The 17,640-nt window shown below is 40.0% G+C and overlaps 1 protein-coding gene across 5 annotated transcripts in view; it reads right to left on the reverse strand.

Annotated features, from left to right (window-relative positions):
- Positions 1–17,640, reverse strand: part of SLC25A21 (solute carrier family 25 member 21) — a 567,550-nt gene that overhangs the window by 18,682 nt on the left and 531,228 nt on the right. For all 5 annotated transcript variants that reach the window (XM_066277783.1, XM_066277782.1, XM_066277787.1 and 2 more), the window contains one exon: positions 12,959–13,123. In XM_066277783.1, the coding sequence (XP_066133880.1) occupies positions 12,959–13,123 (165 nt within the window). The remainder of the gene's footprint in view (positions 1–12,958; positions 13,124–17,640) is intronic.

The raw sequence follows: 17,640 nt of genomic DNA on the forward strand, positions 1-17,640 counted from the left end.
GGGGGGCTCATGGAGAGAAATATGCTCTATTTAGGAGGGGCCTTGGATGAAATTAAAGTAGATTTAGAGTCGCTTGTCAAAAATCGCTCAAATAGCATTGCCATGTGAAGAGCTAAAATTATCATCCAGAAGTGACTAGAACAGATTGCCATAAAATGCTTTGGATAAGAAAATTAAAGACAATATGGTGGTCCCACAAGGAGTCACATCATTGTCAGGGTTTCATAACACTTTTTTGCAGTCCCTCTTCCCTGAGGGGGTGAGTTAATTGTTTGAGGACAAGAATTTCATGACCATAGCAGGATGATTCAAAAAGAACTGAACATTTTAATTAATCTATTGCTCAGCAATTAGATTATATATAAACATGTGGCACAAACCAATTTTAATAGGTTCTTTCACAGTTATTTTCATAATATTATGAACAGTCAGTTTGTGCTCACAGAACACATCAATTCTATACTTAAATCCATTCTATCACCTTTGTAGTGTATCGCCATCAACAGTTTGGGCTGGTCAGGATGTGGTCCTTCATCTCCTCAAGGCTATAAGCAAGAGGTGATACAAGCATGAAGTTTGTGACAAATGAAGAAACTTTAGAAAACCCATTCTAGTAACGCATTCTTGAAAGTTTTGTTTCCTTTTGAATTGCCCTTGGTTTCAAAAAACCACTTGAACAAGACTCCCTTGTTATCTTGATTAATAAGACAGCGAATGAATAAAACGCTGAACAGAGGATGGAGAGGAATATAGCAGGAGAACCATCTTCTGGCTAAATGAAATGATTCTGTGAAAGAGGGGCCAGATAAACCTGAGTTAAGAAGTAGAAGGCTTGCTCGTCGGATCTGCTGATGACACAGGCTGGGAAGGGAAGCTAGAAGGACAGATGAGGGACTGAACATTAACTAGAAATATCCATCACAGGCTCTAGCACTGGACTAGACCCACAGGGTTAAATTTAATCAGAATAAACACAAACTGTAGAAGTTCAGGATGAGAAAATCTTGACTGCTGTTCATGTAACAGGGATTTTAATTAACCATAAAGATTTATACATCTTGATGTAAAATAGCACCCATTGTAACTCTCTCCAAGACTCTGACAAATCCTCCAAGAGTTCATCTCTGTCCTATCTTTGGCTATATTAAGAAAGGCATGTGTTCAGATCACAGGAAGGGTTGAACCTAGTGTACTCTGAATTGATCGACTTACAACTGTAGTATTGTATTTAGTTATAATACTGACATTGACAAATCTGATGCACTTATTGTGGGAGAAACAAATTGCAGAGAAAACCAGAAGCCATGTCATTTTTGAAGAGGGGTTGAGGAACTGTGAATATATTCTGAAGAAGGAAAGACTCAAAGGTTCACATACCCATAGAGCAGGGTCAGGAACCTATGGCTTGCGAGCCAGATGTGGCTCTTTTGATGGCTGCATCTGACTCGCAGACAAATCTTTAATAAAAAAATAATAATGTTAAAAATACAAAATATTCTCATGTATTACAATCCATTCATTTCCTACCACTCATGTTCATGGTTGCGGGTGGCTGGAGCCAATCACAGCTGTTCTCCGGGACAACACCAAATTTTTATTGGATAATGCGTAACGTACACGGGTTATTGTATGGCTTTCATGGAATTACATTTTAAAATTTGTGGTGTTCATGGCTCTCTAGGCAAAAAGGTTCCCGACCCCTGCCATAGAGTAAAGGAATTACGGTACAATGATTACAGGCATGGGCTCTGGCATATATTGCCTGGTTTCAATCTTTGCCAGGATTTATTAGAGAGGGGCACCAAACTCTGTGACGCTCTTTGTGAGGACCCTTTAAAGCCTCTCACAGGGCTGAGTCATGCCATACCCATCTTTGTATGAATACTGGGCCTGGCACATTGTAGGTGTTTAATAGATTCTTTACGCTCCTTTATAAAGACATACTTACTACACAAAGGACCAAGGTCTCAGAAGCAACTACAAAGGACATAAATATACACATTGGTTAAGCACCTAGTAACACCCATAAGCCAAATAGTAGCCCCTCATCGTTGCCTGCCCCACAGATGACAGTGGTCATCATAAAAATGACTTAGTGGGTTAAATCATAGTTGTCTTCTGATAACTGAACAAGGAGGCAGCTTGACTGAAAGTGAACTGCTTTTTTTTAAGGAAGAAATTTGCATTTTAGATATTGTAAGTATTAGTGGGTACAAGGCAACTATGAGTGGTCAGCTCTCACTATGTACCTTTCATTTTCTCTAATCCTGGTTCTCTTTTGGTTTCTGTTCATAAATGTTGACAAAAGCATTTTCCCCTGATGCCAAGGTATCATTTTTTTTTTTTTTGTCTACTAATGAAAATACCTGCTTTTGATGCTTAAAAAAAAAAAACCTCATTCATTTCCACTTCATAGCTATCAGGAGAATCTATTACTGTATTTGTTTTTCCTTCATGTGAGATAATTTGGGAGAAATGCTAGCTCTTCATTCCACAGAAGGTCACTAACTAAAATAAGATGGTTGAATTGATAAGCAATCTTTAAGGAATGTGGAATATTCCCAAGATCCTATCCTTGCAGAGCTCTGGGCTTTAGAATAAAACCAAAGTCTCGTTGAAAGCTCAGCATCTGAATGTGGCCATTCAGGAAATAGCCATGAAAATTCCTTTCCCCACCTAAACTATATGTTCTGTAAAGTGTTATGAAATGTAAAATGATTTTAAAGGTCTTAATTGCTTAACCCAAATTATAAAATGCATACAATGCAAAAATGGGTTGGGCTTAAGCCTAAAAATTGTCACCTATTTCACACACACACACACACACACACACACATCTCTTATTAATATTATATTATATTTATTTATTTATTATATGGGTAGGTAATAAATTCTGAGAGTCAGCTGTGCCACTGAGTACTATACAAAATGCAGGAAAGTATTAAAATATTTCCTTGGGAATCCTGTCAGAGTTTTCTGTTTGGTGTGCTTTATCTATTCCTTGCCTCAATAAAGGCACTGGCCCCAAGGAAAATTAGCCATCCACATTCCCAAAACAAAATTCTAAAGGCTGGAAATTCAGAGTAGAAACACTGAGATACTTTGATATGGAGGTAGACAGATGATCAAGAAGTCTTTAAACAAAGTGTATTTCATGAGAATTCTACTTCTAGACTTCTTCTATAAATGAAACTTTCCCAAGCCCGTTTAGTTCCATTTATGTGATATGTTTGTTTGACATGACCCTTAATTTTAATCTGTTAAACGGGAGTCAACTGCTTTACTGTGACTTGCCTAAAACATTCTGGCCCAGTCGCCCTCTGTAGCCGCCACTGCCTCCTTTCCCCCATGGCTCACCGTACACCAGTTACCCTCATTCCTTGTCTTCTCCCAGCTCCCCAAGCCTCTTTCTGCCCCTGGAAAATCACACCTCTGTTCATTCTCTTCTTAGCCTGGCTAGTTCTCATACGTGAATCCCAGCCTAAACATTGCCCTGCCCCACCATGGGTTTAGATTAGGATACTTGGTTATGAATTCCCACAGCTTGATAGTTGTATTTCACGGCACTTAACATGATTTTGATGATTTAGTTTCCTGTGTAATGAATTGTGTATTATCTGTCTCCTATCTTAGACTGTAAACCCAATAAGGTAGAAGCAGTGCTGACACTTAGTGAGATGGTGCCTGGCACATAGTACATGTGCCATGAATACTTGTGGAATGAATGAATAGAAGGAACCAACTGAGAACCTAAAGCTGCTTGCACCTCATTTCCATCCACTTGAGTGGTAGCTGCCTGGAAAATTTTGGCCTGAAATTTATTTAAGAAAGTATCTTAAGACACCATGAACAAAATAAAAAGACAACCCACACAAAGGAGAACATATTTGCCAATACATCTGATAAGGGGGTATTAACCAAAATTTATAAAGAACTTCTAAAACTCAGCACCAAGAAGGTAAACAATCCAATTAAAAAATGGGCAAAGGGCCTGACCTGTGGTGGCACAGTGGGTAAAGCATCGACCTGGAAATGCTGAGGTCGCTGGTTCGAAACCCCGGGCTTGCCTGGTCAAGGCACATATGGGAGTTGATGCTTCCAGCTCCTCCCCCCTTCTTTCTCTCTGTCTCTCTCCTTCTCTCTCTCCTCTCTAAAATGAATAAATTAAATAAAAAATAAAAAGGAATGTATAAAAAAAATTGGGCAAAGGACCTGGATAGATACTTCTCCAAAGAGGACATACAGATGGCCAACATGCCTATGAAAAAATGTTCAACGTCATTAATGATCAGAGAAATGCAAATTAAAACCACAGTGAGATAACATCTCACACCTGTCAGAATGGCGCTCATTAACAAATCAACACACAATAAGTGCTGGCGAGGGTGTGAAGAAAAGGGAACCCTCCTGCACTGCTGGTGGAATGCAGACTGGTGCAGCCACTGTGGAGAACAGTATAGAGATTCCTCAAAAAATTTAAAATGGAACTACCTTTTGACCCAGCTATCCTACTTTTAGGAATATATCCTAGGAATACAAAATCACTGATTCAAAAGAAGAAATGCACCCCCATGTTTACTGCAGCATTGTTTACAATAGCCAAGATCAGGAAACAGCCCAAGTGTCCATCAGTGGACGAGTGGATTAAAAAGTGGCGGTACATATCTATATATCTATATCTATATTTATATCTATAGATATATATATATATAGATAGATACAATGGAATACTATGCAGCTGTGAAAAAGAAGGAAATCTTACCTTTTGTGATGGCATGGATGGACCTGGAAACTATTATGTTAAATGAGATAAACCAGGCAGAAAAAATCATATGATCTCACTTATATGTGGAATCTAATGAACACAGTGAACTGATGAATGGAATAGAGGCAGAGGTGGGGTCACAGGGAGCAGAGGGACAGCTGTCAGAGAGAAGAGGGATGAGGGGATGGAATCAGAGAAGATGAAGAGATTAGTGAAATTATATATACGTAACACATAGATACAGATACAGGACAGCATATCCCAGAGGGGAAGGGGGAGGGAGTTAGGGGGAGGGGACAAAGGGGGAGTAATAGGGGACAAAGGGGTGGGGTGAGGGTGTTATATTGAGTGGGACACTTGAATCCATGTTAACACAATAAACTAAAATTAATAAAAAATTAAATAAAAAAAGAAATAAAATATCTGAACCCCTGCTCACTTTCACTCTGCCTTCCCCTATTCGTCCTTCCCAGCACACACTGGGAGTCTGTGGAAACTGCCAATGAAAGATTCTGCTTTTTACTGCAGAATCTTGTCAAATATCCTAGAATTTTATAGATAATATACACTAGCAGTTCTATCCTGCTGGTCACCAGAAAGGAGAGCTGTTCTTAATGAACTTTAATGCTCTAATCCTGCCAATTCCCGGATGATTGGTAAGACCAATGATCGAGTAAGAGAGAATCAGAGAAATAAATGGTCATAAATTAAATCCTACTATGATCTAATTCTACTGAGATTCTTCTTTTTTTAAAAAAATTTCTTTATTCATTAATTTAGAGAGAAAAGAAGAGAGGGAGAGAGAGAGAGAGAGAGAGGAGAGGAACATTAATCTGTTCCTGTACGTGCCCTGACTGAGGATGGAACTGGCAACCTCTGTTCTATGGGATGATGCTCTAACCAACTGAGCTATCTGACTAGGGTGAGAATCTTCTTTTCAAAATACAAACAACTCTGTCTATGGTCTCCACTCACCCAAAGATGTGTTTTTCATTTATTTTTTAAATTTTATTAATTTTAATTTATTGTGTTTACATGGATTCAAGTGTTCCACTTAGTATAACACCCTCACCCCTCACTGCCACGTCCCCCATTATACTCCATTTCCTCCTCCCCCCAAACCCCTCCCCCCTTCCCTCTGGGATATGCTGTCCTGTTATCTGTATCTATGTGCTATGTATATATAATGTCACTAATCCCTTCACCTTCTCTGATCCCATCCCCTCATCCCCCTTCCCTCTGACAGCTGTTCCTCTGCTCCCTGTGACCCCACCTCTGCCTCTATTCTGTTCCTCAATTCACTTTGTTATCAGATTCCACATATAAGTGAGATAATATGATATTTGCCTTTTTCTACCTGGTTTATCTTACTCAGCATAATGATCTCCAGGTCCATCCATGCTGTAGCAAAAGGTAAGATTTTGTTCTTTTTCATGGCCCCATAGTATTCCATTGTGTATATGTACCAGTGCTTTTTAATCCACTCACCTACTGACAAACACTTGGGCTGTTTCCAGATCTTGGCTATTGTAAACAATGCTGCAATAAACATGGGGGTGCATATCTCCTTTTGAATCAGTGATTTTGGTGTTCTTAGGGTATATTCCTAAAAGTGGGATAGCTGGGTCAAAAGGCAGTTCCATTTTTAATTTTTTTTTTGTGTGTGACAGAGACAGAGTCAGAGAGAGGGACAGAGACAGACAGGCAACAGGAAGGGAGAGAGATGAGAATCATCAATTCTTCCTAATTGTTCATTGATTATGTTCTCATATGTGCCTTGGCTGGGGGGCTACAGCAGACCGAGTGACCCCTTGCTTGAACCAGCAACTTTGGGCTCAAGCTGGTGAGCCTTGCTCAAACCAGATGAGCCCGTGCTCAAGCTGGCGACCTTTGGGTCTCGAACCTGAGTCTTCAGCATCCCAGTCTGATGCTCTCCACTGCGCCACTACCTGGTCAGGCCCATTTTTAATTTTTTGAGGAAACACCATACTGTTCTCCATAGTGGCTCCATAAGATGTGTTTTTCATTTAGCTTAGTGCTCACCTTAGGGAAGGATATAGCTCTAAATTAGGAAACTAACATATTTCCACATTCCTTCTGATAAACTGAAGTGTGCTTGGCACCACCCTCAGGTTTTCTATAGAATTTCCAAAACAAAAAAAATATTAAAAATCAAAAGAAAAAGAAAAGCATTTGCATTTTTAAAAGGCAGTCTTTTATGGGTATTATTGCTGAAGAAAATGAAGTAGATATGTTTGACTTAATACTGCCTGTGGTAAAATGACCACAGGAACAGGTCTAAATGGTTTATTAAGTATTAAAGATTGGGCCACTGCCACTCTCTCCCTCTCTCCCCCCATCTCCCTCTTCCCCTCCCTCTCCCTCCCCCCCTCTCCTCTCTAAAATCAATATGTAAAATCTGAAGGGAAGAAAAACATGCATGAAAGATTAAACTTATAAGAAATGCTTCTCCTAGAATATTTCTAACCCACACAAGTAATTTATATTATAGCAAAATGCAACCCAAAAATTCTATTGTTTTGGCACAATAACCTACAAGCATGCTTAATTAAGACGCAAACTAAAAGCACAATAAATACTCTTGACGGTCTTGAGCTTAAAATAGTGATTTCTACCATTATTATTATTATTATTATTATTATTATTATACTTATGGACACCTATGAAAAACAGTAAATATAGAACTAGATACAGAGGTTACAGAGATATTAAAGACATGCTACATTTTAATCTTATTTTTGTGTTAACGTCACAAATATTATGCTCTGAACATCCCCACCTTGGAAGGGGAATTAAAGAAAGTGTTTTTTCAAATGAAAACTTACACCAATGTATATCTGAAAATGATGCCAGCATTTAAGTCATTCACTATCTGTTTCTAATGGGCTTTACTTCGAGAAGTGATGGCCTCTTTCTAGAGAAGTGGGATCATTCTTTCTTCTAACTTTTATTTATTAATTTTAGAGAGCAAGAAGAAGAGGAAGAGAAAGACACAGAAAAATATCAGTTTGTTGTTTCACTTATTTATGCATTTCTTGGTTGATTCTTGTATGTGCCCTGACTGGGGATTGAACCCACAACCTTGGCATATCTGGATGAAGCTCCAACTAAATGAGCTACCCAGCCAGGGTGAGGGATAATTCCTCATGCTGACATTTCATTCCATTTACTGCAAGATGTAAATGAATGCCTCCATTAAATGAATTCCATGGCCACTTATTCACCCTTCAGCAGGAACAGCCAGATCCTAGAATAAGGCTGAGAGAATATAACACAGGTCACCATTTTCAAGCTGTTAATTTCCAGGTTTTCCAGTGCTGTGTCTTCTAATTCTGTGTGTTTTCATGGATTATAGACTAAGGAAGTGAAAAGGGAACTTCAGGTTACAGATCTGAATGAGGCACAAGAGAAATTTGGTTATATTACTAGATAGTCTAACTATTTCACTTATTGAAATGTTAGTAACCCATTTTAAGAGATAACTATGGCCCTGGCTGGTTGGCTCAGTGGTAGAGTGTCGGCCTGGCGTGCAGGAGTCCTGGGTTCGATTCCCGGCCAGGGAACACAGGAGAAGCACCCATCTGCTTCTCCGCCCCTCCCCCTCTCCTTCCTCTCTGTCTCTCTCTTCCCCTCCTGCAGCCGAGGCTCCATTGGAGCAAAGATGGCCCGGGCACTGAAAATGGCTCTATGGCCTGTGCCTCAGGCACTAGAATGGCTCTGGTTGCAACAGAGCAATGCCCCAGATGGGCAGAGCATCGCCCCCTGGTGGGCATGCCGGGTGGATCCCGGTCGGGTGCATGCGGGAGTCTGTCTGACTGCCTCCCCGTTTCCAGCTTCGGAAAAATGCAAAAAAAAAAAAAAAAAAAAAAAAAAAAAAAAGAGATAACTATGTGTGACAAATTATGGGCAAAATGTAGAGTTGAGGTATGACATGGTTCAGTGGGAAGAGTTCTGGCCTCTGGCCCCCCCCTCCGCCCCCTGCCCCACCACTATCTGACCTCAGCTAAGTTACCTCAGGAACTTCCAGCTCTGGGCCTTCACTTCCCATTTGGTTTTCTTATCTGAAAACGACATCATTGGGCAAAATCAGGGAGCTATAAAAATGGTTTTAATGGTATGAAGTGGCACAGAAGTTCGACATATTTCTGTAATAACTTGAAAAATGTATCTATGAGAGATCACCAATCTGAAGAGTTAAAGTTAAAAACTCCAGGGGTGGATATCGGACCTGTTATCTGGGCTTACTGTTTCAAGTTCTTATTTCACCTCTGTACGCATAGCCCTAGAGTTCAGTAAAATGTAAAAAAGTTAACTAGGTACTCTATTTTATGAGATTCTATTAAATTTTTCACTGATTTATTACATGCTTATTACAGAAACTTCCAACAGCTCAAAATGGTATAAAGAAAAATTACTTTCCCTCCACTGCTGCTTGCTTTCTCCTGTCCCCACCCCACATACAAATATCATACAAACATGTGCGCGCATGTGCACACACGACTCCCAATTTTCACTCTCCCAAGATAATCTTTGTGGACAATTTCTTGTAAAATCAAATACTTCAAAAACAGAAAACACTGCAAGATGATTTATATATTTAAAACTATATTAAATTAAACAAAAATCTAGAATTATCCCATACCACTCAGGGTTGTTGAAATTTCAAATTTCCTTGGAAAGACTAAATGACCAATTGCTGGGTGAGGGAATTGGAACAATAACCCTGTAAACAAACTCTCCAAAGCGTATGGCTGGAGACAGCTGACAGCAAAGATGGAATAAAGATCTCAAGGAACAGCACCTCCTCCTCATGGTTAACAACTTGATGACGTTCTTCAACATGTTTTAATGATTATCATACCTTCCTCTTCTCAAAGGATTGATTTATTATGGTTTAAATTTAAAGAATACTGGTTTCCCGGTTTTGAATCAGGCTTAGATTACAGAACACATAAAATCAATGACTTTGTTCTAGGGAAGAAAAAATGCAGTGTTAATTTACATGCAAAAGAAACAGTCCTGGGGAAAAATTCTTCATGCAATTCTGCGTGCTAACGGTTCCTACCAGCAACTCACCTCTCCTCCTTACCTCATCCCTGCCATTAACACCATCACAATGAACACTTCTATGGCACCTTAAAATTCACAAACAACGTCACATATTATTGATTTCGACCCTCAAAACAATTTTGTCGGGTAGAAAAAACAATCTTAGCTTCTTAATTTGCAGATCAAAAACAAACAAATGCTGAAACTCAGAGCAGGGAAGTGAGGATTTAAGACCATTACTCCTGTAAAAGTGCACTCGCTCAGGCACACAAATGACTTCGAAGTGTTTGTATCTCCAATTCCGATCTCTCCTCTCAAACTCCAGGACCCACAATCAATATTCAACATCTGCACTTTGGAGTTCGTTCCAAATGTGGTTAAACTCAGTTTCCAGGCGAAGCCTATAATATTCTCCCATAAACTTTTTTTCTCATTCAAAGGTTTTCTTTCGCAGTGACTGACACCATTATCCTTTCAGTTGTTCAAGCCAAAAACCTTGGCATCCCCCCTAACCACCACCCCTGTTCTCAATATACCTGCAGACTCCATCACCACATCCTACAGATTTTGCTTTCTAAAGATTTCTCCAATCTGTCCATTTCTTATTGTCCAATACCCCAGCATTTCTCATTGAAATCATTTCCGTCTTGCCCCCTGCCTTCCTCTCACCAGCCAGCTCCACCACTTTCTACGCTGCAGCCAGAGCGGTCAGGTTCACCCTTCTGCTTACAACATTTTGTTGGCTTCTCAGTGCTCTTCAGTCAAGGTAAGTGTGGCCTATATGAGCCAGTATGATCTCATCCTTGTGAACTGGCAAAATAAGAGAGCTCTTTCCATAGTTTCAGGATACTATGAAGTTGTTTAAAAAATGAGTATTTAAGCTCCTGTTTTTACCTTTTTAATAATGTACAACACTGAATAAGTTATGTGCATTGGTTAATTGTAGGATGAGGTTTGCACTTGAGCCTATTTTTAAGTATTAACAATATATGACCATATATAAACCTTAATGATCTTCTTGAATTTCTTTCTTCAATATAACCAAGTTAATTATATTATAATATATGCATAAATAATATACATGCACAAATATATGTAATGAAATATACAGGGTGGGGAAAAATAGGTGTACAGTTGTGAAATAGTTTATTCTTATATTATCTATTACTTATTGTATTCGTTTCCATATGAACAACTGTAAACTTACATTTGCCACAACCTGTATGATACCTATATAATATACATAAATTATTTATACAAGTCATTGCATTGTGTGTAATTTCTCTCTGACTCAAGCCTTTGGGTAACTGGAGAAAGGGAGGCCCAGACACTTCACCCAGGTTGTATGGATTGCTCATCTGCGAGTCTGAAAGCCAAAGTCAGCTTCAAGGGGGTGTGACCTGCCCAGTCATTTTGAAGAGCTCGATGCTTGGTCTATTGTTCTACCATTGCCCTCTTGAAATTCTTAATTTTTGAACAAGGGGCCTTGCATTTTCATTTTGTCCTGGGCCTCACATTGTCTAACCCCATCCCAGCTGAAAAGGGTCTTACTATATTAAGAGTTGGAGTCTCTCACGTCACCTGGGACCCAAGTGTTTACTGCAGTCCGTTTCTCTGCTTCATGAACTTGACAGGAGAAGAGCTTTGTAGACTGCCAGAGTAAGGTTTGTCAGTCAGTGGGAGCATCTACATAACTTGTGGTCAGTCCTAGATTTCAGACCAACAGAACATAAGCTTCTGCTCAGTGAGCCTTCCAAATACAGTGAAATCTGGTTAACAACTCTGACTAGTGAGTGAGGTGATGTTAACGGTCTGTTAAGGCAGGACTTACTCTGGCTTCAGCCATTCTGATACTTGAGATAAGTTCTGGCCTCGAATATGGGGAATAGCTGGGCAGAGATCGGTATAAATAATTTTACTGAATAGTCTGGCAATAGCCACATTCAAAACATTTTTTGACTTATAAAAAGTCCTTCGAGGACCTGGGTTCGATTCCCGGCCAGGGCACACAGGAGAAGCGCCCATCTGCTTCTCCACCCCTCCGCCGCGCCTTCCTCTCTGTCTCTCTCTTCCCCTCCCGCAGCCAAGGCTCCATTGGAGCAAAGATGGCCCCGGCGCTGGGGATGGCTCTGTGGCCTCTGCCTCAGGTACTAGAGTGGCTCTGGTCGCAACATGGCGACACCCAGGAGGGGCAGAGCATCACCCCCTGGTGGGCAGAGCATCGCCCCCTGGTGGGCGGGCCGGGTGGATCCCGGTCGGGCGCATGCGGGAGTCTGTCTGACTGTCTCTCCCTATTTCCAGCTTCAGAAAAATGCAAAAAAAAAAAAAAAAAGTCCTTCGATACTTTTGTACTAAGCAAAACGAAGAACTGAACCCCTGTGGGAAACTGCCTGCATGTGAAAAATGTTTCCCCAACTACTGCTTCCCGGAATGCAATTTTCATCACTAGCAAGCAATATGATGGCAGAGAAAGCTCGTGAGAAAGCTTAAGGATGCTCATTTTAAAGCATATCAGGTGCTTCTTTTATCTCCTAGAAGTTAAAGGGCTGCTGACACCCATAAGTTTCCATTAACAAAATAATGATTATTATTATTTTGCTTCAAAATCAAATGATCCCAGAAAAGCTCGTTTACTACTTGTCCTCATTAACTTAGGCAAATTTAAAAATAAATACCAAAATGAGATTTAAATTTTAGGCGGACGGTTTCCCCCATGAGCTCAGAATTTATTTAGAATACAAAAATTTAAACTTTCTGAGAAAGTTATGGTTTTGAGATAAAAATTAAGTAACATCATAGTTTCTAGAAATTCCCATTAGTGATGAATGGGAAGCATTCAGGTATAATCAGACATTCAGGTATGTAATTGGTATCAGACTTGGGTTCAAGTCTTTGCTTTGCTATTTACTGTGTGACCTTGAGCAAATTTCTTGATTTTTTAAGCCTCACTTTCCAAATTCAAAACAGGATAACAAAACTAAATGAATAAGGCTAAATCAAAGTACTTAACTGACGTAAATGCTCAGGCACAGTGATCAAAACGTAATAAACACTCTACACATGTAGCTATCAACATTGATAGGATTTTTTTTACTCCAAGATTTTAATCTATTAAGTAGTTACCTTATTAATGGGAATAATGTTTTTGACATTATGGTAGAAGCCAAAATAAACCATGTTGAAAACTCCATGACGTCCCAAAGTTGCTGTAAACCCTTTGTTGAGGCCCCGAAGTCCCAAGCCTTCTTTCTTAATGATGTGTCTTGCATAACTCATAGTGGATGGTCGCTGCAGGAGAGAGGGCAAAACCAGAAAGATCATCTCTGGGAATGTGAAATAGAGTAAATTGCTGTTTAGCTACCCTTCAAGCCAGAATTATTAGGGACTTCTTTTCCCCAATGTGAACAATCAGTCCTAAATCCATGCTTTTAAAATTAGGAAAACCCAAAAGTAAACAAAATTGTATGCATAACAACATACCTTAAAGGGAAGATTGTTGGCAAAGAAAACATCCCTGGTGGAATTAGTGAAATTAATGTCATGTAATAACTATCACCACTTTCAACATGTTAATAGATGTATCCAATTCTGGATTATCCACACTGATGGAGGGGATGAGCAGTATGGAGACAATGGTAGTCCATACTGTGCATAATCCAAAAGGAATTTATATTTGGTTCCTGAAATCAGTGCATTTACCTTTCTAATTATGTTTTCTAAAGCGAATGTTACATTGTCTCAATAGTTTAAACTGTTGCTAAGTTAGAAACAGGGCATGGGTAAATAGCAGTTGATTGTAGACTTTCCCAAGAAGGCGGGCAATCAGTGTGTGTATTACTTTCTGTGGTAAATGATAAATCAATGGTGTTGGGAATACAAAGTTACCTTTCATTTACCCCTTTCCAGTCCTCTGATTGGTTACCCAAGGTTGAAATACCTTGACTGCTGGGATCCAGTCTATTGCTACTTCTGGAACACACTAAAGATCTCACCGTAGGCTCATAGTTCATTATAATACAATTACAAAAAAATATATGGGTTTCTAAAAAGGTTGTTTCCTATCTGGAGATTATAGTACAAGGGGTATCTCTTCTTGTTAAATTTTCAATAGTAAACAGAGAGAAATACTCAGTATTTATGTGTTTATTTTGCCCATAAGGCATGCGGCTGGCATGACATTTGCTATTTCACCGGAGCAGGTAGCAGGAGTGGCATGGCAGTCTGATATGCTTTCTGACTTCAAGTGTTTTCTCATTGTGTGCAATTAAAGCTGCATCAGCAGAACAGAATAGAGCAAATCCAATCAAGGCTTTTACTCTAACTTGTATTTATAGTTCTGTCATTAACATAATACATTAACTGAGCTTGTTGATATAGTAAATCCTATAGTTTTTGCTTATAAATATTTTTAAAACTCTAGCAACAATTTTACACTTAGCTTCATCTTTTCACTTTAGAGGATTGGTTGTAATAAATTATATTAAGCTTAAAGAAACCCTTTTTTTTTGTAACATGAAAAAAAATTACATGAAAACCTATCTTAAAACAACAAAAGACATTTCATGTAGGAAAAGCAAGAGTTCTCAGAAGGTCAGAGTTCACTTTGTTTTACAAAATGGGACTTTTTTGTTTGTGTTCTGGCACACTGACTATCAACCCAAATTGTTTATTTTGGTTTTCAAAATAGGCTTGAGGACATTTTGAGCCAAAGTTCATTTCTGCTGAAGAGACTTGAGAAGTTCTGAGCAAACTGCTAGGCACAGGGCTGTTGCTCGAGGAAGGCGGCCTGGAGGGCAGAGGGAAGGAGGCGGCCTTCTCCTGGCCATGGAAGGAGCAGAGCAGAAGTGCGGCCGCCTGGGTGTAGGCTGGCCAGCAGATGTGCCTCCCGCAGCTACCTCAAGCTTTCTCTCCAGCCTCACCTGCTTTGAGGCCTGGCAGTTCAGGAAGATGAGAACTCAGAGGCCATCTAGGTTCGAGAGCAAAACAGGAACCAACAGCTCTGAATGAAAGTGCAGATCAATATAGCTTTCTTTAAATAAAACATGTCTAAAGATGTTTCTATGGTTTAAAAATGCTAGTGTGCTAAATTATCAGAATTAAAAGAGAAGACTTCTGCTAGATCTTGGTGAAGATGAACAAATATCAAATGGCATTCATTGGTAGTCTACTGCCTGGTTTTCACTGGCTTGGGTGTTATGTGGGTGCAAAACAGTATAGCATGTGGATTTTGAATTCATGTGCCTTGTTGAGTTTGAACTCTAGGAAGAATCATTAAGTAAATCGAAGGCTAGATACAGGCGGTCGGAGCCAGATAGCCCCAGATCTGAGTCTCAGCAACACCATTCATTAGTGTGGCAACTATTTTATCCTCACTTCACTCATCTGTGAAATAAGGGTAATAATACAGTCTTCATAGAATGGTTGTGATGATAAATAAGTCAATGACTTTTGTTCTAGGTAAAAATTCACTGTACGCTAGCTTTCAATAATAATAGCAATGTTCTGTTAAAAAGGTAGTTATAAGCCCTGGCCGGTTGGCTCAGTGGTAGAGTGTCGGCCTGGCATGCAGGAGTCCCAGGTTCGATTCCCGGCCATGGAACACAGGAGAAGCACCCATCTGCTTCTCCTCCCTCCCCCTCTTCTTCCTCTCTGTCTCTCTTTCTTCCCCTCCTGCAGCGGAGGCTCTATTGGATCAAAGATGGCCCGGGCACTGAGGATGGCTCTGTGGCCTCTGCCTCAGGCGCTAGAATGGCTCTGGATGCAACAGAGCGACGCCCCAGAGGGGCAGAACATCACCCCCTGGTGGGCATGCCGGGTGGATCCCGGCCGCGCGCATGCGGGAGTCTGTCTGACTGCCTCCCCGTTTCCAGCTTTGGAAAAATGCAAAAAAAAAAAAAGGTAGTTATAATAATAACAGGTAATTATTTTGTTAGTTGAAGGCAATGACAATCAAAAGGTGGAAGCTGATTCGAGGGAAGAGGAAAGACATGAACAACCAGCCTCTTCTCATTTCTTCTGACTATCCTCTCCCTTTCCCAAGCCCTGGGCCCCTGTGACAAAGCCAGAAGAAATGCATCCACAATGCAAATCATAGGTCTATTTCCTGAGGCTCAACCAAATTCAATCCCTGGGCTAGAGATCTCCTTCCACACCAGTTCTTTACCCCAGAGGCTTTCCTCTTTGGAGCAGCAGAACCTGTAAATTGGCCTGGTCCCTATCCCTCAGCAAGAATCATAGGTAAGAACTCACACTGTACGTTTATGGACTGTAGGGGTAAGACCACACAGGAGCAAAGGTTGGCAATGGAAAAACACACTAACTGGGCCTCTGCCTCACACAGATTACAGCCTAGAGAACACATTTATGTAGTTATCAGGTACCTGGAACACAGTATGTGCTCATCAATATTATCCACTATTATAGATCCTTAGTACTTTACATATGTATTATCTTATTTGATCCTCTCAAGAAGTGTGTGAGATAAGCATTATCGTTACCCCCATCTGACAGATGAAGAAACTAGGTTTAAATTATTAGCCAAAGATTACAGAGTGAGTGGTAGTGTCAAGTACAAACTGAGTCACCCTCTCCCCCCTCCAATAGTCATGACTCCAAGTTCGTACTTTCATACTCGGCACAGTTCTGCTATCCTGCCATACATGACGGTTTCTCTCAAAACAACTGTAAGGTGGGCAGCAGGCATAAGCTTCTCCTTTGGCAGGTGAGGAAACCAAGGATTGTTATGTAGTATTCTTTAAGGAAAACACTGGTAAATGGCTTAATGAGAATTCTGCTTCTAATCCAAGTGCTGTTCACATTCTGTGGATTCACTCTTGTCAAAAATGCAGTACGATTTTCAGAGTTTGACAATACAACTCCTACAGATAAATAATAACACAAATGTACTTTTCTTGCACCGTGGGCCCTTGAGATTAAAGAAAGCCTGAATTCTAATTCCCATAAAAATTAGAAGTGTGTTTTTTGCTTCACTCAGCAGCATTGTATCACACACATGTAAGCAAATATTGAGTTAGAAAAGGCAAAACATGACTTCCGCTAGGATGCTTAAATAGGAAAATATAGAATCACTTTGAATAGATCTCTGTAAACACAAGGAATTTTACTAAACTTATTTGATTACTGGGCTTTCATTTCAAAACCAAGTGGTGACTGATCAGCATCATCAGCCAAATGATTCCAATACTATCCAACCCAGCAGGTCACCAAGAGTTTGGTTTCCTTCCAATATTTAGACTCATTCCAATTTCCATATTTAGTTACCAGATGGCATTCTAACTTTTCTAGATGTAGCTTTTATTGACTGCATCAGAGCTACCAGCATGGAAGAATAGTGGATTGGTGTGACACCGGCCACACTGCTTTCCACGTTCTTTCTGGAAATCGCAGTTCACTGGTCCCTGCCACAGTATTTCCAAGTGAGGGAACTCAAAACCTTCTTTAACTTTGATTTCTGCTATTGCCAGCTGCTAGTTCTGGGGACTCCCTGTTCTTTCATCCACCATTTATTCGGCAATATCTACTGAGTGCCTCCTAAGGTGTCATGTACTGTGCTAAGTGTCTAGTACAGTACTTAGCTCATATTCTAGAAACATAGATATATTTGCTTTGATTTTTAGTTGGAGAGATATGCTGATAATTTTTATATCTACCCATGAGAAGGTTCCATGATAATTATGAACTATGGAATCAAATTTCTGTTTTAAAAGTCCTTAAGAAGCTTAATAAAGAGAGAAGATCCTTTGCCTATCCAATGCTCCCAGGCACCACTCCAGGGCACTGAGTCC

This window comes from Saccopteryx bilineata, chromosome 4 (assembly GCF_036850765.1).
Source record: "Saccopteryx bilineata isolate mSacBil1 chromosome 4, mSacBil1_pri_phased_curated, whole genome shotgun sequence".
Taxonomy (NCBI): Eukaryota; Metazoa; Chordata; class Mammalia; order Chiroptera; family Emballonuridae; genus Saccopteryx; species Saccopteryx bilineata.